At 41.5% G+C, this 27,763-nt stretch overlaps 1 protein-coding gene across 1 annotated transcript; it reads right to left on the bottom strand.

Moving 5' to 3' along the window:
* Nucleotides 1-1,999: 1,999 nt before the first annotated feature.
* lmnb1 (lamin B1) lies at nt 2,000-26,133 on the bottom strand. The gene is made up of 11 exons (XM_041810761.1): nt 25,595-26,133; nt 9,140-9,296; nt 8,500-8,625; nt 8,225-8,395; nt 5,664-5,789; nt 4,993-5,213; nt 4,685-4,913; nt 4,497-4,601; nt 4,280-4,399; nt 4,083-4,175; nt 2,000-2,175 (listed from the first exon to the last, which is right to left on the bottom strand). Exons 1-11 carry the CDS (start codon nt 25,936-25,938, stop codon nt 2,134-2,136), a joined length of 1,734 nt encoding a protein of 577 aa, XP_041666695.1. The 5' UTR covers nt 25,939-26,133; the 3' UTR covers nt 2,000-2,133.
* Between the last annotated feature and the right edge of the window lie 1,630 nt (nt 26,134-27,763).

Genomic DNA, 27,763 nt, shown 5'->3' with positions numbered 1-27,763 from the left:
TCAAACTTTAATTTTGGTTTTTACTTCCTGAGCTTAAATCCTGCAGAGATGGTACAAGAATCTTCCCCTGAAATACTGGTTTTAAAACTGTTTAAGTGGTTGGACTGTGAGCCTACTTAAACCTAACAGGGATGCTAAAAGGATGAGAAGGTGGAGCCGATGTACCAGAAAACATTTATTTATTCATTCAGCTACAAAGTCTACAGTCAGAGCATGCAGAATAACACACCAACACAAAACAGACTTCAAACTGTTCAAAAAGTTAAGAATACAATCAACACTTTTATTAGTGGTGCAACACGTATTCAAAGTCAGAGAAATGCGAGCTGCTCTCAAACCCCGAGGGTTGAGTGTGCGTCTGAAAATCAGTTCATTCAACCTGCAATTTCCACAGCGTCCATGTCTGCAGTGTCCTGCGACTGTTTCACATCTGTGAGGGGGGAGATATTTCACATTCATGTAGGAAAACCCGTGTTTAGGAAGGCCACGACCTTTCAAAATAAAACGCCCCGTCTGTCACATTAGTTATGGGCCAATCAGAGCAGCACAGCATGATGCCGTAGGCGTGCACCGCTGCAGAGGAATAACTGCCGTCAGCATTGTTTACTGTCAGTGGAGCCAGCTGGTGAATGAAGAGCAGAAACATCTGGACCACCGAGAGAAGCTTCCAGAGGCTCTTTAAGTTCCATGCTAATCTCTCCACCGGCCTCCATTGTTTACAGGTTGGAGTCGCCTCAGCTAAACCACGCCTGTTGCTCCGCCTCTTTCTCCTCTAATGATGCCGATTGGTCCGGTCATTGTCTGACCAGGAACCAGCCAATCAGCTTGAAGCTTTGCAGGACGGGCCTGCCTGATAACAGACATGAATCTGCTTTGCACGCCCTCATGCTTTGGGTCACGTCTGCCGCTAAAGGCAGCGGGTCGTCAGTTCACACGAGAGAAAAGAGGACATCCGCATGGATGTGATGATGACATAGATGCTTCCAGCATTCCCATGACAGACTTCCTGTTTGGGTTGCTCTGCTTTGGCTGCAGTCATCGGCCCATTTCCAGGTTTGACCCTTCCCCTGCTTATAGTTGCCGCCTTTATTTCAGTCACGAGGGTAGAGGCCAAATCCTTCCAAATGAAACGGGAATTTTTGGGTTCTTTTAAACGGAGAAGCTACTTGCAGACTTGCTGGTGATTCACAAGACCTTCTAGGAGATTTCCCACAGTATTGGTTTTGGAGTGTGCATGTGGAAGATCTCCGTTTGTAGACCCACTTCACCCTACTCGTGCACGTGACCGCTAAAAACACGGGGACGAGGAGGTAACGGTTAGGGGCAAGCTGGGGCTGAGCCTCGGTTTCATCTCTAGTGGAGTGGCACTTCTCGCACAGAAACTCAAAGACAGTAAAAATGGTGCGATTTACTCCAGAATGCACAGGGTAGGAGTATGTGGAAAATGCAGGTTGCTCTTCTGGCACGAATTTAATTTAAGAAAAAATGCTGAAAACTGGTGCACGGCGCCGCACCGACACGTTTCCAACATTTTCTGCACAAAGGCTTCAACAGCTGCAAACAAACTTCATCCTTCTCTGACTTTCTCTAAATACAATCGTACAATCATGGTTTCTGATTTTCTGAGCAGAAACGGACGTTTCCACATTATTGTTCTGACTTTTAATCCTGTTTAGGTCCAAACTGACGGGAGGACTTTAGGCAGCGATTTTAGTGTTTCTCTTACAGTAGGATTCAACTCTAGCTGTGGCTTTTCTCGTGACTTTAAAGGCCTAAAATGAAGCATCAATAATAAAATAATAGCATAAAATATACAATAAAATAACAAAATCTATTTAAAAAATGACATAGCAAAAACACATCTCATCTGAGTTCAGCTGATCATCGTTTCTGTGAAAATAAAAGTCAAAACTACAAACTCTGTCGATATGTGGGTTTGGTTCTTCAGGTGAAAATCTCTTGTACCTAAAGTTGTTTTGTGTCGAAGTAAAAGACAAAATAAAATTGATACGTTTTATTGAAATACACTACAAAAGATAGAAAAATAGTTCTAGTATTATGGCAGCAGACTGGCTGGGCTCAGAGAAGACAGAGGGAGGAGGAGGGAGGAGGTTCCTGGTTGGTGTGGAGTGATCACATGATGGGGCAGCCTCTCTTAGCGGTGCGAGGATCTCCCTGCAGAAAGACGTGGGAAAAGTTACAACAGAAGAATCCAGAACAGAGGAGCGTCTTCACTAGGGCTGCATGATTTGGGAAAATAATCTAATTGCATTTTTTTCCTTAATAAAGCAGTTGCAAATTGAAATTAAATTATTTCTTAAGTTCTTATAAACACAAGCAATAAACCATCCTCTATAACAGTGTTACTCAACCAAAGAGCCAAACCGTTGAAAAATATCTTTGCAAGAGCCACAAGCTCAGTAGTGAAAAGTGGCAAAAAGGACTTAAGTAGCATTAAAAGTTAATTAAAGGTGGCAAAAATAGTCAAAAGGCAGCAAAAATGTGTGAGAAGGGGTGAAAATGGGGAGAAAAGTGGAAAGGGTCATAAAGTAACAAAAATGGGTGAGAAATGACAAAAAAACGAGTTACAGGTGGCAAAAGTGGCAAAAACGTGTCAAAAAGTGAGTAGAAATTGACTAAAATGGGCAAAAAGCTGTTAAGAGTAGCAAATATTGGGAAAAAATAGGAAACAAGTGATATTTAATGGCAAAAGATAGCTTAAATGGGAAAAAAAGTGGCAAAAAATGTGTGAAAAGGGGAGAAAAGTGGAAGAAGGGTCAGAAAATAGTAAAAATGGATGAAAAGTGACCAAAAAATTTGAGTTGCAAGTGGCAGAAAAGGTCCAGAAGCTGCAAAAACGCGGCAGAAAGTGAGTGGAAATTGACTAAAATGGGCAAAAAGCAGTCAAGATTGGTAAAAATGGGCAAATAATAGGAAACAAGTGCTATTCAATGGCAAAAGGTAGCTTACATGGGTGAAAAGTGGCAAACATGGGAAAAAGTGGAAAAAATAAGTGACAAAAATGGGTAAAAAAAATATGAGAAACAAGTGGTATTCAATGGCAAAAAATGGGTGAAAAGTGCAAAAATGAGAAATAAATGGCAAAAAGAAGTGGCAATAATGGGCAAAACATAAGAAACATGTAGCATATAATGGCAAAAGGTAGCTCTAATGTGGCAAAAAATGTGTGAAAAAGGGCAAAAAAGTTCCCCTTAAAGGTTTTCTGTGGGAATAAAATTTAAAATGAAGACATCAAACATGTGGCTCCAGAGCCACACGTTGAGTATCACTGCTCTATGATAACCAACACAACATTGGACCAAACAATTCTGAAAAAACAACTCACTGTGATTATTTTGACTCCTAATGCAAATTAGATATGAATGGTTTTTTTAAAGGGAGTGTTCAATTTTATGTAATTTTGCTATCTGTCAAGAAAAAACACAAAAATGAAGCATGATATGTGATGTATAACATCTCTGCTGTTAAAAAAAGAAGTTCTTGACTGGTATTTGACTCAAATTTTAGTTTAGAGAAATACTGCACCTTCTGGGATTTGAAATTTGCAGCAGGCCATACTGGGATCTAATCTAATATTCCATTAAAGTCCAGCTCTAGTCTTCATATCAGGCTGGAATGTTCTGTAGCACACCCACAACCACCTTTAAGAGCAGACTCAGGTGTGATGCTGAGGCACAGAACACCTGGGTTCACTCTCAAATGGACTTTAGGGTCAAGAGCCCTCAGATCCAGGTCCCTAAAGGTCCCTGACGTGAGGCTGCCGTATTTCGTTTAATGGTAAAACCACCAGCGTGCACCCCTTACCTGTACCACCTGTCCTATTCAGGGCCACAGAGGGCCCTCTTTCTACCTGGGCCTGTGCTGCTTGGCTATGATGGTTTCTGAAGAGGCTACCGTAGCCGGCCCATCTCTGGTGGACTGAAGGGTACCACTAAAGTTCCCCTCCTGTCTTATATAAACACTCCATGTGAACACAGACAAAAATCAGCCTGATTATGCAACCATGGAACAAAGGGATCCATGATTCAGACCAGAGTAGACGATCTATAGCTGAGTCTCACCTGGAGAGGGACTTCTTCAGCCTCTATTTCTTCATCTTCCTCCTCCTGCTCTAAGACTGCAGTCGTGTAGGTGGTGGTTCTCTTGGCCACCTCCTGAAAACACATGAATGAGAACTCTCAAACCTTTGGTGTTGATTTATCCGACTGCATGAAGGTGGATGTGTTTACAGGTCAAAGGGCATGCTGTATGTTCTGACCTCTCCCTGAGGGTTGATGAGCACCACGTGGACGTCCTCCCCGGAGCCCCAGGAGCTCTGGTTCTTCCACACCAGGTCTGAGGGAGGTTTGGAGCTCACGCCGGCGTCAGACGCCCACACCTGCAACACGCCAACCACAGAAACAACGGGGTTTACTCCTGTTGGGTTTTCTTTAAATGCTTTGTTTTTAACCCTTTTTCCAAAGCTTCAAACTCACCGTGACCTTCTGGCCGGCCTTCAGCACGTACTTAGGCGTGAACTTGTAGGTGGACGCCTCTTCTCCCATGGTCATGGTCATCTCATATCCCACCATGGCTTGGTCCTGAATGAGAAAAAGGAAACTTAACACTGAAACTGGATCTTATTCTTGAATATTTGCTGACTAGCTCCGTTCTGCCGTCTCACCTCGTCGCCGCTGTTCTGCAGAGAGATGAACTTCCCGTCAGTGTCGATCTCGTCGATCAGGATCGGCCCGGTGGCGGAGGCAGAGTGAGCGATGGACACCGAGCTGCTGGCTTCCTGCTCCTCCACGTCCACGCGCTTCCTCTTCCCATGGGTGGTGCGAATGCTGCGGCTGCTGGACGAGGCTCGAGACACGGTGACACGAGAGGACGGGCTGGGAGAGAGCTTCAGTCTGCGGGAGGAGGAACAGAAGAGTTAGATTCATGTAATCAAACCAGTTCAAGGTCTAGTTCTCCTCCAGGTGTCCTCACCTCTCCTCCTCCCCCTCCAGAAGTTTCCGGTAGGCGTTGATCTCCATGTCCAGGGCCAGCTTGACGTCCAGCAGCTGCTCGTACTCGTTGAGCTGCTGCTGCATCTTGGCGCGGATCTCGGCCATCTCCAGGTCTTTGTCGGCGAGCATCCTGCGGCTCATGTCTTTCTCCTGAGTGAGCGCCGCCTCCAGCTCCATGATACGATCACGCCATCCACGAGTCTGAGAAATGAAAACAGGAAGTGAAGAATCTTAGGGATGCAGTGGCGTTAAAGTGCCGAAAACCTGACTATCATCCACGGTTTTAAAAGCTTTACAATCTGCTTCAGAACCACTGTAATGTTTTAGATCTTTTTATTCTGTCATCGTACAGAAAATACTTTAATGTAATGATTCAATATCAGGTCAACTGGAAAAATTCTTACGACAAAATAAAAGCAAGGACACATTTTATAAACTAGAATGGAGCAGCAGGGTTTTTATAATAAAGTCAGCTTTAACAGGATAGTTAGGATAGATAAATCATGACTGATCATTTTAGGACAACTCTGTAGGAGCAACAAGAGAAAAGCAAGTAAATAAACGTCTGTTTAATGAGGATATCCCAATCCCTGTCTAGATGTTTTTTCCTTCTCCAGACCTTTAAACCTAAAGCTAACCACAGAGCCGTACCTCCTTCTGCAGCCCTGAGAGCTGTGTGGTCAGACTCTCGATCCTCAGCGTCGACTCCCTCAGCTCTTCTCGGGCCATGTTGGCTGAAGCTCCGTTCATCTCGGACAGACGATGAAGATCCTCCAGCTGTGGACAGAGAAACAGAAGCTTCTAGAGTCAGAGAAACATCACCGTAAACTCCGTTTCATCAGAGGCAGAAAGAGGAACCGAGAACACCGCTCACTTCCTGACACACAGGATGTTTCTCAGTTCAGACGGCGTGTTTGTATTTTGGTCTTCTTACCTCTGAGAGCGTCTGTTCCACTTGATTTGTGAAGGGGCTGATGCATGTGTTACTTCCTTTAAAACCATGCATGCATTTGATTTTAACTGGTTCTTTAACGACCTGCAGATAGGACGATATTCCTTCGGATCATTCTGGAGTCATCTCTGCAGGCGGTTTGACCCCAGTATAACCTCATTTCTCTACGCACGTTCAGAAACCACAGCATGTTGGGTCTGTTTATTATCCCACACTCATATTTCACTGCTTTTGTTTGATATGAGATGGTAGATATGAAGGAAAAAAGGAATATTTAAACCCAAAAGTGTCATGGCTAAAGTCTTAACACAGAAAACATGACCGTAGATTTATAAAGGACTAATTTTATTGTGCTAGCTTTCTCAGGAGAGTTTCTGCAGTGGTTTCAAATATGGGTGTGACCTACAGAATAAAATACACATGTGTTGTTATGCAGAAAAGCCTCTAAATTCAAATGTATGGATGACTGGTGTCTGTTTTGGTCAGCTCCAAAATCTATCACTGTCTGTCTACGTCTGTTTTCTTTGTTACCAGGCAGAAAAGCCTCATCCCTTTCAGTCCAACACTTCAAGAAGAACACATAAAATCGTCTTAGTCCTGTATGGGAACGCCATTGCACAACAGGTAGCTGGTTGCCAATATTACATAATGTCTGTGCTTGTACGCCTCACAGAGGAACCAGAGATAACACGACTATGGGGAAGATCTAAGTGAGGGGTCAGAACCCTCAGGCATGCACATCACATCATCAAACTAATATTACACTAAGATATCCTGAGTAAATCCAAGCATGGCCGTTTTTAAAGGATTCATTCATTCATTAGGGGACAAATCCACCAAACCTGACTGTCCCTATGATTAAAAGTCATTGCCTCCTTGTTAAATCATGAATTAACTCTGATTATCCACATTTTTTATAAAGCTGAGTTCAGTTTGACTCTCCACACCCAGACCTGATCACTGCCAGACCTGCTGGATCCAGAATCCCCTTAACTAGAACCTGTCTGACAGTGAAGGAGGCTGAAAGATCTCCAAGACATCATGGAACCATCTAAAGAAGAACAGATGAGGAACAAAGTCACTGACATCTATCAGTCTAAAGGGTCACAGAGACATGTCTAAGGCTTTGGCACAGTGAGAGCCATTACCCACAAATGGAGAAAACTGAACAGTGGTGAACCTTCCCAGGAGTGGTTGGCCTACCAACATGACTCCAAGAGAACATGGACGACTCATCCAGGAGGTCCCAGAAGAACCCAGAACCACATCTGAAGACCTGCAGGCCTCACTGACTCAGTTAAGGTCAGAGTTCATGATTCAACAATCAGAAGAGACTGGGAAACAACGGCATCATGGGAGAGTTCCAAGACCAAAACCACTGCTGATCAACAACAACACAAAGGCTCGTCTCACATTTGACTACAATCACCCTGATGATCCCAAAGACTTCTGGGAAAATATTCTGGGGACTGACCAGACAGAAGAGGAACTTTCTGGAGCCCTGACCCTCAAAAGCTCCACCCACTTTCCCAAAAGTCACCAACTATGGCCGACTGTTTGGCAAAAATGGAGGGAAAGGCCTCAACACGGAACATTACATCATCTAATAACCTAAATAATATATCAGTGTGTCCTCTAAAAGCACGTTGATGACAACAAGAGGGAGAAAAGCGGTTAAACTAACCCAGCATTTCATCAGGAGAACATCAGACCAACAGTCAGACACGGGGGTGGTAGTGTGATGATCTGGACCAGGACCTGGACCACTGCAACCATGAATTCTGCTCTCTAGCAGAAAATCCTGAAGGAGAATGTCCAACCATCAGTTCATGACCTCAAGCTCAAGACCACTTGGGTTCTGGAGCAGAACCATGATCCCAAACACACCAGCTAGTCCACCTCTGAGTGGACTAAAGACTACATGAAGGCTCTGGAGTGGTCTAGTCAAAGTCTGGACTTAGATCTGACTGAGATGCTGTGGCGTGACCTTAAACAGGCCGTTCATGCTGGAAAACCCTCCATTGAGGCTGAATGAAAGAATGGGACAACATTCCTCCACAGTGATGTAAAGACTCACTCACAAACGTTTGCTTCTGCTTCTGCTGTTGCTGCCAAGGATGGAACGTCCAGGTATCAGGGTTAGGGGGGACGACTGTTTCCATCAGGCTGAGGTCTGTCCTTAGGTTAACGTTAGTCTGACGATGTGATCAACGTGTGCAGATATGAAACCCTGATATTCAGTGACCTGGTCCTCTCATACCTTGGTGAGGTAGGTGCTCTCCATGTTGTCCTTGTAGATCTTGATCTGCTCCTCGTTCTGGGCTCTCATGTCAGTCAGAGCCTCGGTCAGTTTGTACTCGTACTCCTGCTTACGCCCAGAGTCCACCTCCACCAGACGGGACTCGTAGCGGTGCCGGGCCTCCTTCACCTCCTGAAACAGACAACATTCAGGTTATCCTGCTCTGATTTACTCGTCCTGATTCTGTGTCGGCTGGTAAAACCACAAGCTGCCTTATTGAGACCGGAGCTCCTCACCTCCTCGTGCATGCTCTTACGGAAGTCCATCTCCTCGGTCAGACTCTGGCAGCGGTTCTCCAGGTCGACACGGACCAGCATCTCATCAGCCAGGTGTTTTTTAGCCTGGGCCAGACCGTTGTCCAGCTGAAAACACACGAAACAATCAAAAATAAATCCAGGAGAGAGGGGGTCATTAAGGTTCAACTACCACAGCTTTTTACAGAGAAACTCAGTAATGATGGATAATTTCACACACAAACTTTAATACAAGTACAAGGCTGGAAGAATTTTACAGTATTTATTACTAAAATGATTAAAAAGGTTACTTTAGTTCAGTGATATTCCACAAAAATACGATAAAACAGGGACTGAAACTCTCTGTGGCAAAAGTATGGAAGGGTTCAGTTTAGTGTGGTCTCATTTTTAGACTAAAAACTCCACAGATGGGTGACTTGTAAATAAAAACAAACGGTCTGATGATTTTGGTGACTGTGGATCAGAATAATCTTCTATATTTGAGAAAAAGTTCCCTTCCTTCAGGTATACTGGCACAGAAAATGCAGTTTGTAGATTTGGAAAAGCACAGGATACAGGAACTTCCTCCTGCATTGCTCCAATAAATCTTTAAAATAAAACTGTTTCTTCATGCGCTGCGTACCTCCTGCAGCTGCTCCTGCAGCTCGGCCAGCGTGGCCTCCAGGCCTCGTTTCTCAGACAGCGCTGTGGCTAACATCGCATCTTTAGAGTTCAGCTGAGCCTCCAGGTCCTTCAGCCGGGCCTGAGCTCCGGCCGCCTCGGCATCCTTCTTACTGTAGCTGAAACAGAGACGGAGAGGAGGGATGAGTGTACTGAGATAACTGAGAAATTTTACTATGTTTGGGTACATGCTAGGATCCTTGACACGGTGTCCCAACAACTGATAGCAATGCTACACAACCAGGAAACACACTTTTATAGAATCAACAGCGTAAAATAAGAATCAATCCCAGTAACATGCATATATTTCTTTTAAATCCAAAGTGTGCAAACTACATTTGTTCACAGAAGAACTGATCGATTTTGCCAAAGTATTTACAAATGTGTACAAAGATCTCTGCACAAATCTGCAAATGCTTAGGTAGATTTGCAAACGTGTGCACAAATTCACAGATGTGTTTGTGGATTTGTGTTGAATGCAACAATAATAGCTCCATATCTCAGTGGATATCAGCCCTTTAACAGACCAACTATGTGGAAAAGTGCAGCATGAACAGATTTCAGTTATCAGAGTCTATTTCATATGATAAAAACACACTGGTAAAGGCATGGGCTGAACTGTTACATGAAATGCCAAAACAGTCCCTGACTGTCAGCGCATCTTTACAACTTTACATCATTTAGCAGATGTTTTTGTCTACAGTGACGTAGATTCCAGAGTAAGTAGAACACAAGCATGTAGACAAGACGAAACAACATCAGTGCTACGGGAGCAGGCGCTGCCATGAGTGTTAAGGCGATGTACACGGTGTTTAAAAGCTTCATTTATTTAAATAAACATCAGTGAAACAACCAATTATATTACAAACTACAGACTTACAGGTTCTGGAGTGTGTTTGAAGGACTGAAGTTGTCGGTCCTAACTTTATTTATACATCAGTAATGGCAGAGATAAATATCAGCATTTCGTATATTTGCATCCCTACATGAGACAAGGCCTCACAGGAATACACACTCGGACAGTGGTGTTCAACTGGTGGCTCTCGTGCCAAATGCAGCCCCTTTAGTGGCGAGTCACAGTCATGTTGCTCCGCATAAATAGATGATAGTTTGATTATAACTGCCGGTCTTTTCTTTGTTAATGACTGAGAGTTACTGTGTGCATGAGAGCGGGGATGTGCAGGATGGGGTGCATCTCTGCAGTGGTTCGCTGATTGAGGTGTGATTTCTTGTGTTATAAGTGAAGCCCTATGACTTCCTGTAGATTATTTCCTGCAGCTGCTGATGCTCTCCTGCACTCGCAGCATACCTGTGATAACTGTTGATAGGAATCATAATGACCAAGTCTGGACTAAGGCTGTTGGAACCAGTTTCATGGTTCGAATATAATCAGAATAGTTAAAAACTCATTAATATTCCAAAGCTGAAGTTACTATTGGAAATAAAATATTTTTGCTGTTCATAATCGTTCTCCCGTCTCTCCTTGGCCTCTACTTCATCCATACGTAGGTGTAAGAACCAAATGTTTTAAACATGACATGATGAACAATAACGTTTTCACAACAAAACACAGAGGCGCCAACGGCTGCCGCCGAGGATGTTTATCGCCAAGGTGGTGCACACGCTGGCGGTGATTTGGCGAGTGAGGCTTGGCTACATCAAGAGATGCTGATGTACGAGAGTAAAACTGCGCCGCCCTCCAACAGTAACCCGCTGTCATGGTGGAAAACGTTCCGGTCCAGGTATCCTCTCCTGTCCTAGCTGGCACGCCGTTACCTGTGCATCCCGGTCACCTCCGTTAGGGCGGAGAGGGTTTTCTCCACAGCTGGGACGATAGTGAACAGAAACGCTCTGTTCTTGATCCAGAAGATGAGGATCGCCACCTCCTGTTTTTAGGTAAAAACATGTAGGAACAAGATAGCTCCAACATTTTTAAATGTTTTGTTCATTATAAACATGATGTCATCAACGCCGTTAGTGGCGTTTGTTTGTTTTAAAGTTGACCACCAGAACCAAAACACCTGTTAAAGGCCTCTAAATCAGGGGTGTCAGACTCAGCCACAGCAGGACCGGATTCTGAACCTGGGTCTAACCTGAGGGCCTAACAGGGTCAACATTTAACCATAAAACCTTATTTTCACCAGAAACTAATTATGGGGGTAAAAAAGTTTGCACTGATGATAAATAATTTTGCAATTGAAAGGTGAACATGATAAGTTAGAAACTCAAAATCTGAGATAAAAAGTCAAACGGTAAAAGGTAAAAAGGTAAAAGGTAAATAAAAAGGTAAAAACATGACATTTAAAATCAAAATAATGTTTTAAAAGGCAAAATATGAGATAAAATACTGAAACCATCAATTTTAACAGTCAAAAACTGATATAAAATTCAAAATCATGATTTTTAACTTCAAAATATGAGGTAAAGATCGAAATCATGAGTTTAAAAGCTCAAAATATGAATTACAATTAACAATTTTATTTAGATTATAAGGTTAAATAACATAAAAGTGAAAGTTAGGAGTTGGAAGAAGTCAAAATGAGAGATAAAAGTCAAAATCATGATTTGAAAAGGTCCAAAAACTAAGATAAAATTAAATTCATGATTTAAAAGGTAAAAAAGATGAGATAATAGTAAAAGTTAGGAGTTGAAAAAGGTCAAAACATGAAATAAGTCCAAATCATGACTTTACAAGGGCAAAAAAGGATTTAAAATTAAAATAAAAATATGAGATAAAAGTCAAAGTTAGGAGATGTAAAGGTGAAAACTTGAAATAAAGAGTCAAAACCTGAACTTTTAGTCATAACTGTGAGATGCAAAATTGAAAATACAGAGAAAACAAATTTCTTTCCCACATTCCTGACTTTTTATAAAATTATTTTCACTGTTTACCTTTTCTAATCTTTATGACTCAACAAGGTTTTTATAAATCATCAAGGTTAAGTTTACATTTTCATACTGGAGGAAATCTGCAGACCTCAGACTGGTGGGCCAGTTATGATAAAAATAAGATAAGATCTGGAAGGCCCGGGTATAACTGCACCACAGGCCGGATTTGGCCCCCGGGCCTTGACTTTGACACCCCTGCTCTAAATGGCGCAGGTGGCTGTGTTTGCACTAAAAGTACATAAAAATTAACATGAACTTCTTTTGCTTTTAGCTCATTATTTCTTAATTACAATTTGTAATGTGACATTAGAGCGCCCTCTAGTGGACAAATGTGTAACTACACAGTGATTAAAGCAACTAAACGTTTTACATACATAATAAAAAATGTGCATAAATATTCGAATATAATTTAGAACCTGAAAAAATAATAAATGAAATTCAAATATGACTGCAGATAAATACTGACAGCCCTAGCCTGGACACACACGCACCACCTGTGATGACAGAATATCAACTGAAACATGACAAAACATACAGGGATTTTATTTGATCTCTAATGTACGGCTGATGCATGTTGCAAAAAAAAAAACAAAAAAAAAAAAACAGATGCACACAAACAAAGCTGCAGAATGAGGCGGGACAGGACGAGACGCCGTGGGTGGGACGGCTGCAGGTGTGCAGGTGTAGGTGTGCAGGGTCGGTTTCAGTCATTTTGAGGCCAAGACCAGCATCAGGTCTTCCTCATTTATATAAAATCAATCACAGCGATCACAAAGCATCTCTATTTAGGCACTAAAACCAGAGATATACTCAAATTAGGGCTGGGAAATTAATCAGAAATTAGATTAGACTGCAGGTGCCATATTTCTTTGACCTGAAAGTTGTGTCAAAATCCCAGTTTTAACTTTTTTCTTGCAGCTGAGATGTTATGCATGCCATATGATGCAATCATTCAGGTGACATTTTCTTAGAATAGTCAACAAAAAAATTCTACCTTCTTCATTTTTGTACTTTTCTCTCATTAAATATAGGAATGACAAAAACCCTTGGATGCAATAATTCATATCCAAATGCAATACGAGTCAAAATCATCAGAATTTTATTGAATTTCCCTTCAGGGATAAATAAAGTTCTTGTATTGTATTGTATTGTAATTAGATATTTTTACAGAATTGTTCAGCCCTTGTTTAGGAACAAAAGAAAGTTAGGGAATAATCACGTATCAAGATCGCAGTTATATTATTTTCCAAAATGGTTCAGTCCTAACTCAAATGTGTGAAATCTAAATCCTTAAACATCCAACAGTCCTTCATCGGCTCATCCTAAAGCCTGAACGTCTACCAGCGGTACTCTGTTTCTGTTAACATGAAGTCCATTATCACAGTAAAATCCTGCCATCATATAGATTATGGCCACAGTCTAGACTTTCTATTCTTACAGATCAATACTTGGCTCTGATACCGCGGCGTATTTGACTGGACTGATGAACTCTTCATGTTAAACCTGCTGCAGCTCTGTCTGCATCATTACTTCAGCATGACTGCTCCATTCACCGCAGTAAGACACCTAAACAGCCCTTAAATGCCTTCACTCTAGAATCAACGGTCATGGACAGAGTCAACAGCGGGAGCCTGAGGGGTCACACAGAAGTGGTTCCTTGTTAAACCAGTTTACAGTAAACAGAGTCCTCTGGTGGACGAAACGCCTCAAAACTAAACAACTGAAAAATGACAGAAATGCTGCGTATTTGTGTCAAAGTTCAACAGTTTGCTGATGGGATATTTCTTGTTGCTCTGCAGATTATCTCTTATTTTTCAGCTCTGTCGCTCTAAAATAAAAGCCCTTAAATTCCTAGAAGCTTTCATTTAAAAACACATTGTGAAATCCAGATGTGAACTACATATTTCCACATTCAAAAACACACCGTACTTCCGTTTCCCGGCTCTGCCCGGGTTAACTAAGTCAACACAGGGTCTGAGAGTATAAATCAGTCGGTTATTGAGCTGGGCTGGGACGGCCCTGGGGTTATGCAGGGCGGGGGAGGATGGAGGCTGGAGAGGACCAGCTATGAGAGGAATGTACTGAGGTATGTCTGCTCACTCACTTGTTACTGACAAACACTAGCTGGGCGGGAAACCACAGATCACGGGATCTCAACACCCGGGAACGCTTCCAGAAGGACCAAAACAGAACCAGTGAAACACACCAGAACCGTCTCTAAATCTCCATACAGCTAACGTCTGATTACTGCACAGCTCTTCCTGTTTAGCCTCATAAAAACAGGAGGTTTCGCCGCATGCACATAAAGTAAAGGCTGTTAAAGTAAAGCCTGCCGTGGTTGGGTTTACTGCAGAAGAAACGCTGAGTCTTAAAAACGTTTAATGAGCCACTACAAACTTTGAACCAGACCAGGGAGGAACTTAGAGGACCAGTTTCAACACTTACAACATTTACAATGACCCTACACCGATATCTGCAGGCTTTCACTGGGTTTTTATGCCTGATACGAACATTTGTGCAAACTGCAATGTTTTAAAATCAGGGAATTAGATTTGAAATGCAACGTTCAGGTTTTTTATACTAATTCAGACCATTAGTTCTGCAGCATCCTCTGGTCCAGCATCAGGACCCCTCACCGCCTCCTTAATGCCAAATCACAACCAAAGCTGTTTAAACTTGTCAATCTACATGTTTTAAATAAAAATGCAGCTGAATGAACTAAAGACTGAACAAAAGATCTGACAGAACAAAGAGATGGAGGCATGCCCTTCAAAATAAAGCACTTTTGCAGCACGCAAACATCCGTGAAAATGACTCCAGGCTCCCCTCTAAGCTCCCCACAAGTTTAGAACCAAGGATTACGGGTGCATTCACACCAGAGCTGTTTGGTCCACTTTAAACAAACTCTGGTCCGTTTCCCCAGATAGTCCGGTTTGTTGGGAGTGGTGTGAAAGCTCACAAGAACTCTGGTGGAGACCAAACAAGCAGACTCTGGTCCGCTTGAAAACAGAGGGTCTCGGTCCGCTTCCAGCTGAACACTGGTGCGGTTCGTTTGAGGTGTGAAAGCAAAGCGGACCGACTTGTGAACCAAAGACAGGAAGTGGCATAAAGCGTAATGATATACAGATTTATATGTGATTTAATACACTCAAATACATGTCGGTACCTCGCTTGGCGTCTGTGTAGCCATGGCAACACGTCGTAGTCCGTGCCGATTTATTCGTCTCATGTAAAGAACGACATGTTGGACAGCTCACTGTCATGCTGGCTGCTCATAATACCCCAATGAAAGAGCAGAAACCCCAACACAGCATAATTCAATGTTTGTTCATGTGGAAAAAAGACCGGTGGAAGGAGCTGGATTGCCCCGCTTCATCTTCTTCTATGCCGGCCTTTCTTCTTGGTCGCTGTTTGTTTGAGACGACAGCGCCCCTAGTGGGCAGAGGTTGTAGGTGCTCAGACGGTTTGGTCCATTTAACAAAGAGCAGTGTGAATGCAAACCAAACCAAAGGAAAGAGCAATAATGTCGCAATTTCTGTTCCAAAAGGGACCGAGTCCCCCGGACTATCAGGTGTGAAAACAACCTGAAAATGTTTAAAAAATAAAAAAATTAATGCTTGTGTGGACTCCAATATCCTGGTTCCCATCAGGCTTTCCAAGTATCCTGTTTTGTTTGGGAATTTTAACATAAATATAACATAAAAACACCGTTTTCCTAGTGTTTCTAATGTGGCGTGTTCACCCTTTACTCTGAAAGGCTCGGCCTTACTATCAACAAATATCAGCAAAACAAACATGGCAGAAACACGAGGCTCTTCAGGTCTGTCTCTTGGTAATGAAAGAATGAAAACAGAGACATTCAGGCTGTTTTTGCACTAGTCATGATTGTGGTGTACCATGCCAGAGCACAGTTGTTTGGGCATTGCCCCCCCTCCTGCTGGTCTCAGTAGCACGTACCAGTACCAGTACCAGTACCAGTACCAGTATCACGGATCAGAGCTCAGCTGTATGAAGACTCTGATGCACACGTTAGCGGCATGCACAGTTTGTTTATTCACAAAGAAGAAGGAAGGCGACCTCAGCGACCACTCAGGTCAACAGTAGTTTCTGCTCCATGTGGACAATGGAGTCCATCCTGCTGCTGTGGAGGTTTCTGTTATTCTAGAGAGCCAACAATGAACCTCGTCCTGCTTCCACATCTACCTCCAGCTCAGAGGACGAGATGAACCTGAGCTTTAGTCACAGCTAAAGGCTGAAAGAGGTCAAAGGTGAGGACAGGTTTAGTACTTGTTGTTGCTCTCTCCTACTGCTGCTGAGGTTCAGTTTTTTATTTCAAACGTGTAAAAAGGATGAAAATAGTACTACAGAACACAGCAGTGCACCAAAGGAAAGCAGAGCAGTGAACACTCAAAGGTTTGGTCCACATGTCTGAAGAGGGAGAAATCTCTGCTATTGAGCATTCTTCACACATTAGCTGAAAACCACACTAACACAAATAAGAGAGAGTAATCAGACAACAGGACACCAGTATTAACCTGTGAAAGACCAGCTTTCTCTACAGGCCGTGGCCGTGAGTATCCTGGTTTCTATCAGGTATTTAAGTCTTCCAGTCTCTGTTGGAGCGTGTAAACATCAAATCCTGTGTTCAGAAACCAGAGTACGCTCAGTGTTGTGTAGTTATCTCAGATGGACCGTGACTTTTTTGGATTTTCTTGTTAAGATTGAAACGTGAGCGCTGACACTGCGAGTTACTGAGAGTTCAGAGCTCTGGATGTCAGCGGCTCTCTAAGAAACACATCTGAAATGTAGATATGCAGCACTTCTGCTGTTCTTTCAAAATAAAAGCTCGGTCTTCTAGATCTTCTTTAGGTTAACCACAGTTCAGACGTTTTTATTGCAAAGCTGTTTGTGGGACCGTTATTTAGTTGTGCTGTAGTACTCGAGAACGGTCTTGGTCTTGAGATCGGTCTCAAGACCACAATTTGAATGTCTCAGTCTCAGACTGGCTGGACTCTGGATTTTCCATGAGCCAGTCTAGACCAGCACTGATCTGCTATTCTTCCACTTCATTAATGTGATAATAAAGAAAAGCACTAAAACAACAAACACCTGCAAAAACTCAGACACCAGTCCATCTAATCCCTCTGAACACTTGAGGCCTCATTCACCTGACTAATCTAGATAAACATCTCATTTTCAGATATTTAAAACAACTCCAGCCTTGTCAGCGGCTTTTAAATACAGACAAGGGTTTATTTTCTACAAGAAGTTAGTTGAACAAATGAGTGAAGATTGTAGATTTTTGCAGGTTGTGCTTTGAAAGAGTTGCAGGCTCCTTCAGATTTACTAAAAAGAAAACTAAAATCAAAGAGAGAATGCTCTTTAACTTATCAGCCTGGTCACGGTTTTTAAAATTGATTTTTATGGGGAGCAGGTGGCCTAGTGGTTAAAGGCGCTCCCCACGTACGCGGGCGGCCCGGGTTCGAATCCGGCCTGAGGCCCCCCACCGCATGTCTCTCCCCACTCTTGACCCTGTTTCCGACTCTATCAACCGTCCTCCTCTATCTAATAAGGCACAAAAATGCCCAAAAACAAATCTTCTTAAGAAATGGATTTTTATGGTCTGGGTCTTGAACCCCAAAAGTCTTGGTCTCGTTGCAATCAGGTCTCGGGCAAGTCCTGGTCTCAGATAGTGTGGTCTTGAGTACAAAACTATTATTTAGTGAATCAAGTCGTCTGCATGATGGCGTAACTCTTTCCTGGAGTCTCTGCTAAAATTTACTCATTTTTAATAACATATATAATTCTGATATTTAGGCCTGTTTTCCGTTCTCTTCACCATCCTCAGTCACTTTTCTGCAGCTCTTTTTCACCTGTATGTTAGTGAAGCACACGTTTTAAATAAATACGATTGTTTCCTTAGAGTTAACTCCTGTATAACTCCTAGAAGCTCTGAACAGGTGAGGAGAACTCTGAATCATCAACTATCAACTACTTTGTTTAACTCTATGGGATCTGAGCTTGCATAGACCTCATTTTAAGCATAATCCTGTACAACACTGGTTAACAGTCTGTAGCACTCAGCCTCTCTTCTTCTTCTGTTGCTGGAATGAGCTGGAAACACCAGATCTGATCTGCTGCAGTAATAAAAACCCCATAAATGAGACGCAGCACTCAGAAACCAGGACAGTATTCCTCATGTCTACAGGGAAAGGAATAACCAGACTTCTCTGTGCATGTGAACACAGATCAGACTCATAAATGACTCAGTGAAGGTTTCTCTAAGAGAGTCTGATCCCACAGCAAAGACCAGTATCAGGAGCGTTCAGGACAGTTTTAACTGGTGTCGACTAACCCAGCTTCATCTGTGGACTGTTAGTATTACATCAGCCAGCATACGGACGTCTCTACTCTAAATCTCTCCCCCTTCACGCCTCTGAGCTCTGCCAGCATAAAAACAAAAAAGCCCCGCTTACTACTAAACAACACCATAAACACATAAACAACAGAGCTGCTGCTCTGCACACAGGTTCAGAGGTCAGTAATCAAGGATCTCTTTATCAGTAAACTGATTCACAGCGAGCAGCACAAAGCTTCCACTAAAGCAGGGCTGTCAAACTCAGTCCCAGCAGGGGCCGGATTCTGGACTCAGGACTACCCTGAGGGCCTAGCAGGGTCCACATTTAACCAGAAACTATCAGCCTCATTTCACCACTAATGAAATATGAAATAAAAACTTAGCACTGATAAATGATTCTGACATTTAAAATGTTAAAAAGAAAAGTTTAAAGACTCACAATCTGAGAAAAGAAAATTTATCAGTTCAAAAAGGTCAAAACATGAAATTAGAAATAAACAAATAATGTTTTTTAAAGGCAAATATATTAGAAAGAAAGTCAAAATCATGAGTTTAAAAGGTCAAAATATAAAATAAAATTTATAATCATGAAATTAAAAGTCAAAATATGATTCAAAATTTTAAACATGGAGTCTAAAAGTTTAAACTATGAGATTATGAGAAGTTTGGAGTTGAAAAGATGAGATAAAATACAAAAAAAATGGTTGAAAAGGTCAAAATATCACTTAAAAAACTGAATTATGAATCCTAAAGTTAAAAATATTATAAGAGAAGTCAAAATCATGAGTGTAAATGTTCAAAGAATGAAAAAAAGTCAAAATCCTAAGTTTGAGTCCTGATAAATTGAAAATGTGAAATTAAAACAAAAATTAACTTATTTTCCCACATTTCTGACTTTTATCTAAATATTTTTACTCCTTACTTTTTCAGATTTTGTGGTTTAACAAGGAAATCTTAAATCATCAGGATAAGTTCACATTTTTATTCTTGAGTAAATCTGCAGACCTCAGACTGATGTTAGAACAGAAATAAGAGATCATCTAAGGGGCCGGATTTAACCAATCCACGGGCCGGATTTGGCCCCCGGGCCTTGAGTTTGACACCTGTGTACTAAAGTTAAAACACAGTTAACAAAATACTCAGAATTTAACCCAGAAATATTAATCAGAATATTTATTCTGCACTTTATGCATGTAAATGCAACTGTTAATCTTACATACTGGTATGTGCTTTTCAGATTGCGTAAGTCCAAAACTCCATCACTGTCAATCTCAACCATCATAAACTATAAAGCTGATGAACTTTTACATGACTGCTGCAGAACAGACGACTTTCAGGACAGCTCCCTGTGATTTTAACTTTAGAAAAGTTACATTTGGCCTCATTAATGTCTGAGAGGTGAATCCAACCTCAGGGTTTGTGTGTTAAATCATCCTTCGGTGGGTTAGCGGGTCGTGTCAACTGGACGAGAGAGAGCAGACTCCAACAGGCGTCACCGCCACCTGTGGCCAGCTGTCAGAGCCAATCACAGCCGTCTTCTGTTTAACAACAACACCTGACCACAGCACGGGTGGCGTTTAACGTGAGGGTCTGCCATTAGCCCCAACAGTGAAAAATCTGTCACTTTTTCATCACTCTGAGGCGTTTTACACACCGGTGAGATCACACTAACTATTCAGGTTTCACATAAAAACACACACAGGCGTTGGCGCTGCTGTAAGAACCCTGACATAAATTACTCTGCTCCGCCATTACACAGAGGGATTTTTCCCTTACATATTGTTTTACAAATTAACTTCAGATTTAAGATGACATCTGCGTGAAGCTGCAGCTCCATCAGCTAACAGACGTAGTAAAGCTCCACACTGTCCATTCATTCAGCAGGTCAGCAGCTGTGGGCTGCAGCTGTTAGCTCCTGTCATGTAGGGTGATGCATGCAGACGCACGTGTTTACATGGATGGAGGTGGTCAAAATGTTCTTATTTTATTAAACCATGTGAATGAAAACCAAACAATCCGTTATTTTACTGATCAGCTGTGGCAGAAACGACCAAACTTTCAGTGTAAACACACCAGACAGCAGCGCAGGGAAGGACTGGACGCATTCACAGCTGCAGGCAAACTTCTGCTCACAGCTAAAAGAAGACAACTTTTTGTTTTGGTGCACACTCGGTATGTTTACATGTTATGTAAAGCTAGACTGGCTGCATGCCTGCTTCCTAACTGCAGGATTTTCAGTGTGCATGGTAACACAGTCAGGACTTTAGACCGCCAGCGTGAGCGCCGTGTCTCACAGCTGCTACTCACACAGTAAGATTCTAGACAGGAGACGCTAACGGCTATTTTTACCGCGAGCCTCACATCTTTCAGCTAAAATAGACAGAAATGTTAATAAGAGCCATATTAACCATGTTTTAGCAGATATGTGTGTCTAAATCAGGACAATATTCAACAACACAGCACGGCTGCACGTTCAGATTGAATTTTCAAAGTAAAAGCCCAGCTTGGCATTTCTGGGGAAACTGTACAGAATGCTTTTACTCTTTTCCTGACTCATTTCTATAAGAAATGCAGTCACTGATAGATTTATTTATCTAAACTTATAAAGAAGGACAGGGAGACAGCCAGCACACACGCCTGTATGAAAGTCACATGACAAGCCAATGCTCCCCACTCAGCCATCACATAGCCAACATGCACCCAGTCTGAAATGTTTTAACCTGATCAGGATATTTCCCTGGAATTCTGCTCCTGTCTCAGCATGAAGCAGCGCCAGTACTGGATGTAGAGATGAGCAGTTAGACAGCAGCTTACCGTTTCTACGTAGAGACCCTGAATGTTTCATACCTGCACTCTTTGCTTTAGGTCGATTCTGATGCTCACGCTGAACGCCCGGTCTAGTCTGATTCAGGTGTATATTATTATTATTATTATTATTATTATATGTGCAGGAGTAAACCCATTTTAACCACTTTATCTAAGTCTATTAGTCCAACTTTGATTTAGTACAATTTCAGCAGCATTGACATAATAAAATGACTTTTCTATGTGCATGTAAATATTCTGAACGCCTGAACTGCACAAAAACTTGAGCAGAACTTTGCTGATGACTGAAAACAAGAAATGACCCCATACTGCACGTCTGTGGCTTCTGTTTTTGTTGCCTTGGTACCAAAACAAGAATCTGATTCTCGATAAGGGCTGGACAATATATCAAGGTTTTGAAATATGTGCATTTATTCTCAAATGAAACCCAGGATAGAACACAGCTGAAATCACTGGGATTATGTTGATTTGGGGAAAAACGCCACACAAACGTGTACTAAAAACATGAAGATTTATTAGTGTGTGTTTTTCCCCCATTTAAAAAAATAGGCGGGGATGTACAATATTATCTCTATAATATCAGTATTAGCAGGTATTAAGCTGATATCTAACACTGATATTTTTCCTAAATCAGCTATAAATAAGTCCCATATGAAAAACTAACAGACCTTTGTCAGCTGAAGTCCTTTTCTATATTCATCATCCTTCCTCAAAGTCTTGTTCCCAGGACTAAAATTAGTTTATTCATCGTCAGACCTTAAAAAGTTGGTTTAAAGGTCTGAAGTTTAGGCACTAACTACATTTAAATATAGGGCTGGGAAATTAATCGCAATTTACATTAAATCTCAATATTCAAATTGCAGAAGGTGCAATATTTCTTTAACCTGAATGTTTCTGCCAGAATACTAATCTACACCTTTTTTTTGCTGCAGAGATTTTATGCATTACATATGCAACCATTCAAGTTATAGTTTTTTTAGAATAGTCTAAAAAAAATCACAGTTTCTTCCTTTTTCTACATTTTTCTAAGTGAATTTAAGAATGATATAAAAATTACCACAACCTTCAATACAAGTATTCATATCTGATTAGCAGTATGAGTCAAAATCAGCACAATAAGTATTTTTTCTAAACTGTTTGGCTCTTGTTTAAACTTATGTTGTGTTTGTTACAGTACAGAATGATCTATTGCTTGTGTTTGTTAGAAGTAACAAAAGATGAGGAACTTCAGAAAGAATCACAGATCAAATCGCAATACATTATTAGGGGAAAAAACACATTTATATTATTTTCCCAGATTGTTCAGCCCTGTTCAAATGTCAGAACCATGATCTAGATAGGGTAAATCATTTGGGAAATAATGTCAGATATCTGCAAAAATCCACATTCATGCATCCCTAAGAACGGGTTGTTTATTAGTCTTTTTCATGCATGGTGGCATTAGTGCAGCTGCATGACTTTTATTAGTTTGTTCATGTGGATTGGACTCATACACGACTTTGCTTTTGTTATTTAGTTACAGGAGAAATATGCAGACATGTACCAGCGTTTACACTCATACTGAAGTATGAGTGTTGGCCCATATTGTCCAGCCCTCCTACGATTATATCAAAAATAAACTTAGTCAAATTCCCTCCAAACTTTGGTACTTTTGTGGATTGAGTGCATTTTAAAAAATCATTAAAATACACATTCATTTTATCCAGTGTTAATTTCATCGCCTAAAACTCTAGAATTTTAAAACTAAAAATGTTTGTTGAGAACCTTTTTTTCCATGACAAAAACTGGACTAAGACTAACAAACATAGATCTGTGACGACTAAAACTAGACTAACATTAATAGATCTGTGACGACTGGAACTAGACTAACATTAATAGATCTGTGACGACTAAAACTAGACTAACATTAATAGATCTGTGATGACTAGAACTAGACTAACATTAATAGATCTGTGACGACTAAAACTAGACTAACATTAATAGATCTGTGATGACTAGAACTAGACTAACAAACATAGATCTGTGACGACTAAAACTAGACTAACATTAATAGATCTGTGACGACTAGAACTAGACTAACATTAATAGATCTGTGACGACTAAAACTAGACTAACATTAATAGATCTGTGACGACTAGAACTAGACTAACAAAAATAGATCTGTGATGACTAAAACTAGACTAACAAAAATAGATCTGTGACGACTAGAACTAGACTAACATTAATAGATCTGTGACGACTAAAACTAGACTAACATTAATAGATCTGTGACGACTAGAACTAGACTAACAAAAATAGATCTGTGATGACTAAAACTAGACTAACAAACATAGATCTGTGACGACTAAAACTAGACTAACATTAATAGATCTGTGATGACTAAAACTAGACTAACAAACATAGATCTGTGACGACTAAAACTAGACTAACATTAATAGAACTGTGACGACTAAAACTAGACTAACAAAAATAGATCTGTGACAACTAAAACTAGAATAACATTAATAGATCTGTGACGACTAAAACTAGACTAACAAAAATAGATCTGTGACGACTAAAACTAGACTAACAAAAATAGATCTGTGACGACTAAAACTAGACTAACATTAATAGATCTGTGACGACTAAAACTAGACTAACAAAAATAGATCTGTGACGACTAAAACTAGACTAACAAAAATAGATCTGTGATGACTAAAACTAGAATAACATTAATAGATCTGTGACGACTAGAACTAGACTAACATTAATAGATCTGTGACGACTAAAACTAGACTAACATTAATAGATCTGTGACGACTAAAACTAGACTAACAAAAACAGATCTGTGATGACTAAAACTAGACTAACAAACATAGATCTGTGACGACTAAAACTAGACTAACAAACATAGATCTGTGACGACTAAAACTAGACTAACAAAAATAGATCTGTGATGACTAAAACTAGACTAACATTAATAGATCTGTGATGACTAAAACTAGACTAACATTAATAGATCTGTGACGACTAAAACTAGACTAACATTAATAGATCTGTGACGACTAAAACTAGACTAACATTAATAGATCTGTGACGACTAGAACTAGACTAACATTAATAGATCTGTGACGACTAAAACTAGACTAACATTAATAGATCTGTGACGACTAGAACTAGACTAACATTAATAGATCTGTGATGACTAGAACTAGACTAACAAACATAGATCTGTGATGACTAAAACTAGACTAACATTAATAGATCTGTGATGACTGGAACTAGACTAACATTAATAGATCTGTGACGACTAAAACTAGACTGACATTAATAGATCTGTGACGACTGGAACTAGACTAACATTAATAGATCTGTGATGACTAAAACTAGACTAACATTAATAGATCTGTGATGACTAAAACTAGACTAACATTAATAGATCTGTGACGACTAGAACTAGACTAACATTAATAGATCTGTGACGACTAAAACTAGACTAAACTGTAATGTAGTTTTGGTCAGACTGTCTAAATCTGTGATATTTCTCCTCTGTGGGTAAATCTGTCTAAATCAACACGTCTGTATCTGTTCTGCCTCTCAGCTGTAGAAAGCAGGGACCCCAGGTCTAGCAGAGAACACACTACCATGATCTGGTACCAGATTTAGGAAGAGAATAAATGCTTGGACTAAAAGTAAAGACTAAAATGTGAGGACTTTTATGAAATAAAACTAAAAAGGACAGAAATGACTAAAACTAAAACGCATTTCATCTAAAGGCTAAAATTAAAAATAGCTGCCGAAATGAACACCGGTTTTATCCCGGTAAAAATATGAAGCAGGTCATTTCTGCACTTGTGTCTTTTGTTCTGGACAGACTCTCCCAGCAGACCCTGAAGGCATCACTGACCCCTTCACTGCAGCCAGAGAGTCTGCTTATACCTCTGTTAAATCTCTAAATTAACTTATCTCCATCTTTAATTATCATTTAGTCATAAAACATGATAAATGACAGCAGTTTGTGTCTAAAATGCCGGTTTGGTGGTTATATTGTCAGCTGCACAGACAGTAGTGGGCGGGTAACGGCTGCCATTCAACCAGACAGAGTTTATTATTACACATTACTGAAACTGTAACTTAGACCGGGTTAACTGCGCTCAGGAACAGGCTGTGGTAAAATAAAGTAGTTTTTAGTGTGAGTTGGAGTGACGCAGAGAAAAACGTAACCTCCTCCACACAGCGTTAGCGTACGTAATGCTGCAAAAATGGCTCGAAAATCAAAGTTTAGCCTTTAGCCGTTAGCCGATGTCGGTGCAGGGTTCGTGTCCGCAGTTAGAGCTTCAGGTGTGATTAACCAGAGAGGCTTACCTCTGCACCAGCTGCTCGTGCTCGGTTCTGATCTTTCCCAGCTCGATCTGCAGCCAGGCCCGCTCCTTGGAGGAATCATCCAGGCTCCTGCGGGCGTCCGCCAGCTCCGTCTCATAGAGCGCCTTCAGCCCGGACACCTCCCGGGTCCACACGTCCTCCTTCTCGGAGATCTGCAGCTGAAGGATGTCGTTCTCGGACTCCAAGCTGCGGACTTTGTCGATGTAGACGGCCAGGCGGTCGTTGAGGTCCCTCAGCTGCTGTTTCTCCTGCAGGCGGGAGATCCTGGTGGAGCTCAGAGGAGTGCTGCACGTGCTCCTCGGACTGGTCGGAGTCGCGGTCGCCATTGTTCAAAACTCGCTGGTGAAACAACGCAGATAAAAACCGAGCTCGGGCGGCTGCTCCGCGGGTGTAACGGTTGTTCTTCTTCAGCCCAAAGAGAGCTCGCACTTCCGTAAACTCCTCTGGAAGTGTATCCCGTCCTTTCTCAACCGAATGAAAGAGGGGTTTGGCTTCCCAACATGGCGGCTCATTGAAAAATTTACGTTAGTTTCAGACAGCCAATCGCGAGGCTCGACGCAATGCGTTCTTTCAACTTTGACTTCTTCGTTCGTTTGAATCACTCACCGACGTGACCCGGGAATACCCCGCGCGGGCGGTGTCACATTACAACATACTTGGCTTAAACAGCTAACCCCGCCTTGGAACCGGAGTGTCTTGGTGAATATATCAAGCGCCTCCACCAATAATGCCCGGGCTTGAATTATTTGATTGTATCATTTCTCCCGGTCGGACAGCCGTACAGTACAGACACAATGAAGACTGGCTTTAAGACCGCTGACCGTTTAAACCCGGTAATTTAACAGTTTAAAGCTAAATGAACCATATGCCATATATATGTGTGAGAGCTTTGCATTCATACAGATATTTTTCTTAAATAAATACCTTAAAAAAATAAAAAAAAACCTGGTTAGATAATGATTAGGTTACACAGCTTTATGCAGCATATTAAAATAACGGATGTCAGTCATCAGTAGGAAAGCGTTGTTATTCTGATCATTTCTCAATTTTGATCACACAATTTCAATGTAACCTTCAAACAAAAAGTAAGGCAAGTTGTGTTTGGTAGATTATGTCTTTGTTGTAACAATGCTTCTTGGTAATAAATCTTATACCGTTGGAAAGCCTGTTTATTACCCTTTTAAATGATGCCACATTTGTAAGGATCATGCATTTGTGGGATGAGCAGCAGAGCTGAGGATGTGGGTTGCGTCCATGAAAAATGTGCCAGATCTTCTCTGTCGATGCCAAACAGCTGATTCTGCTGTTGACTCTTGTTTTGAGCTTCTGGTACCCCCAGGTGCTCCGATCAGGTGCTGATTGGAGCACCTGTGGGCATGGGCGGGGCTACGGTCAGTAGATGTCTGCTCCAAGAATCGGCCTGCCACGTCTGACTGATCTGGATAGGGCCGTCGGTTGGGCGACTTCAAGCTGGTGTTCTGCTAAACCAAGCTGTGGCATTGTTTGGAGTGAACCCTAGTACCATCTCCAAACTGAAGGCCAAGTTCCATAGAACAGGGTTTATCAGAGACCAGCTCCAGGATCTGGGAGTGGAGAGGATGGAATGTCCTACCAGCAGTCCTGACCTTTAACCCCATTGAACTCTTGTGGGATCAGCTTGGGCGTGCTGTTGGTGCCAGAGTGACCAACACAACCACGGTGGTTGCCTGGTGACAAATGCTGGTTGAAGAATGGGACGCCGTCCCGCAGCAGTGTGTGACCAGGCTGGTGACCAGCATGAGGAGGAGGAGCCAGGCTGTTGTGGCTGTGATTGGTTCTTCTACTGAGGCTCCTGTTTGTTAAATGAATAAATTGTTAAATTGTCAGTATGTCTTGTTTCTTCAAACTTCAATCATCCAATCACCAAACACCAAACAAGAGTCAACAGCAGAATCAGCTGTTTGGCGTTGGCAGAGAAGATCTGGCACATTTTTCATGGGCGCAACCCACATACTCAGCTCTGCTGCTCATCCCACAAATGCATGATCCTTACAAATGTGGCATCATTTAAAAGGGTAATAAACAGGCTTTCCAACGGTATAAGATTTATTACCAAGAAGCATTGTTACAACAAAGACATAATCTACCAAACACAACTTGCCTTACTTTATG

This window comes from Cheilinus undulatus, linkage group 17 (assembly GCF_018320785.1).
Source record: "Cheilinus undulatus linkage group 17, ASM1832078v1, whole genome shotgun sequence".
NCBI lineage: Eukaryota > Metazoa > Chordata > Actinopteri > Labriformes > Labridae > Cheilinus > Cheilinus undulatus.
This window is presented reverse-complemented; position numbering and strand designations above follow the sequence as displayed.

Coding starts and splice junctions, on each gene's coding strand:
- lmnb1 (XM_041810761.1), bottom strand. CDS start 25,938: ATGGCGACCGCGACTCCGACCAGTCCGAGGAGCACGTGCAGCACTCCT. Junction 4,914..4,992: donor CTGGAGGGGGAGGAGGAGAG/GTGAGGACACCT, acceptor CTCCTCCCGCAG/ACTGAAGCTCTCTCCCAGCC. Junction 4,400..4,496: donor AGGCCGGCCAGAAGGTCACG/GTGAGTTTGAAG, acceptor GGCGTGTTGCAG/GTGTGGGCGTCTGACGCCGG.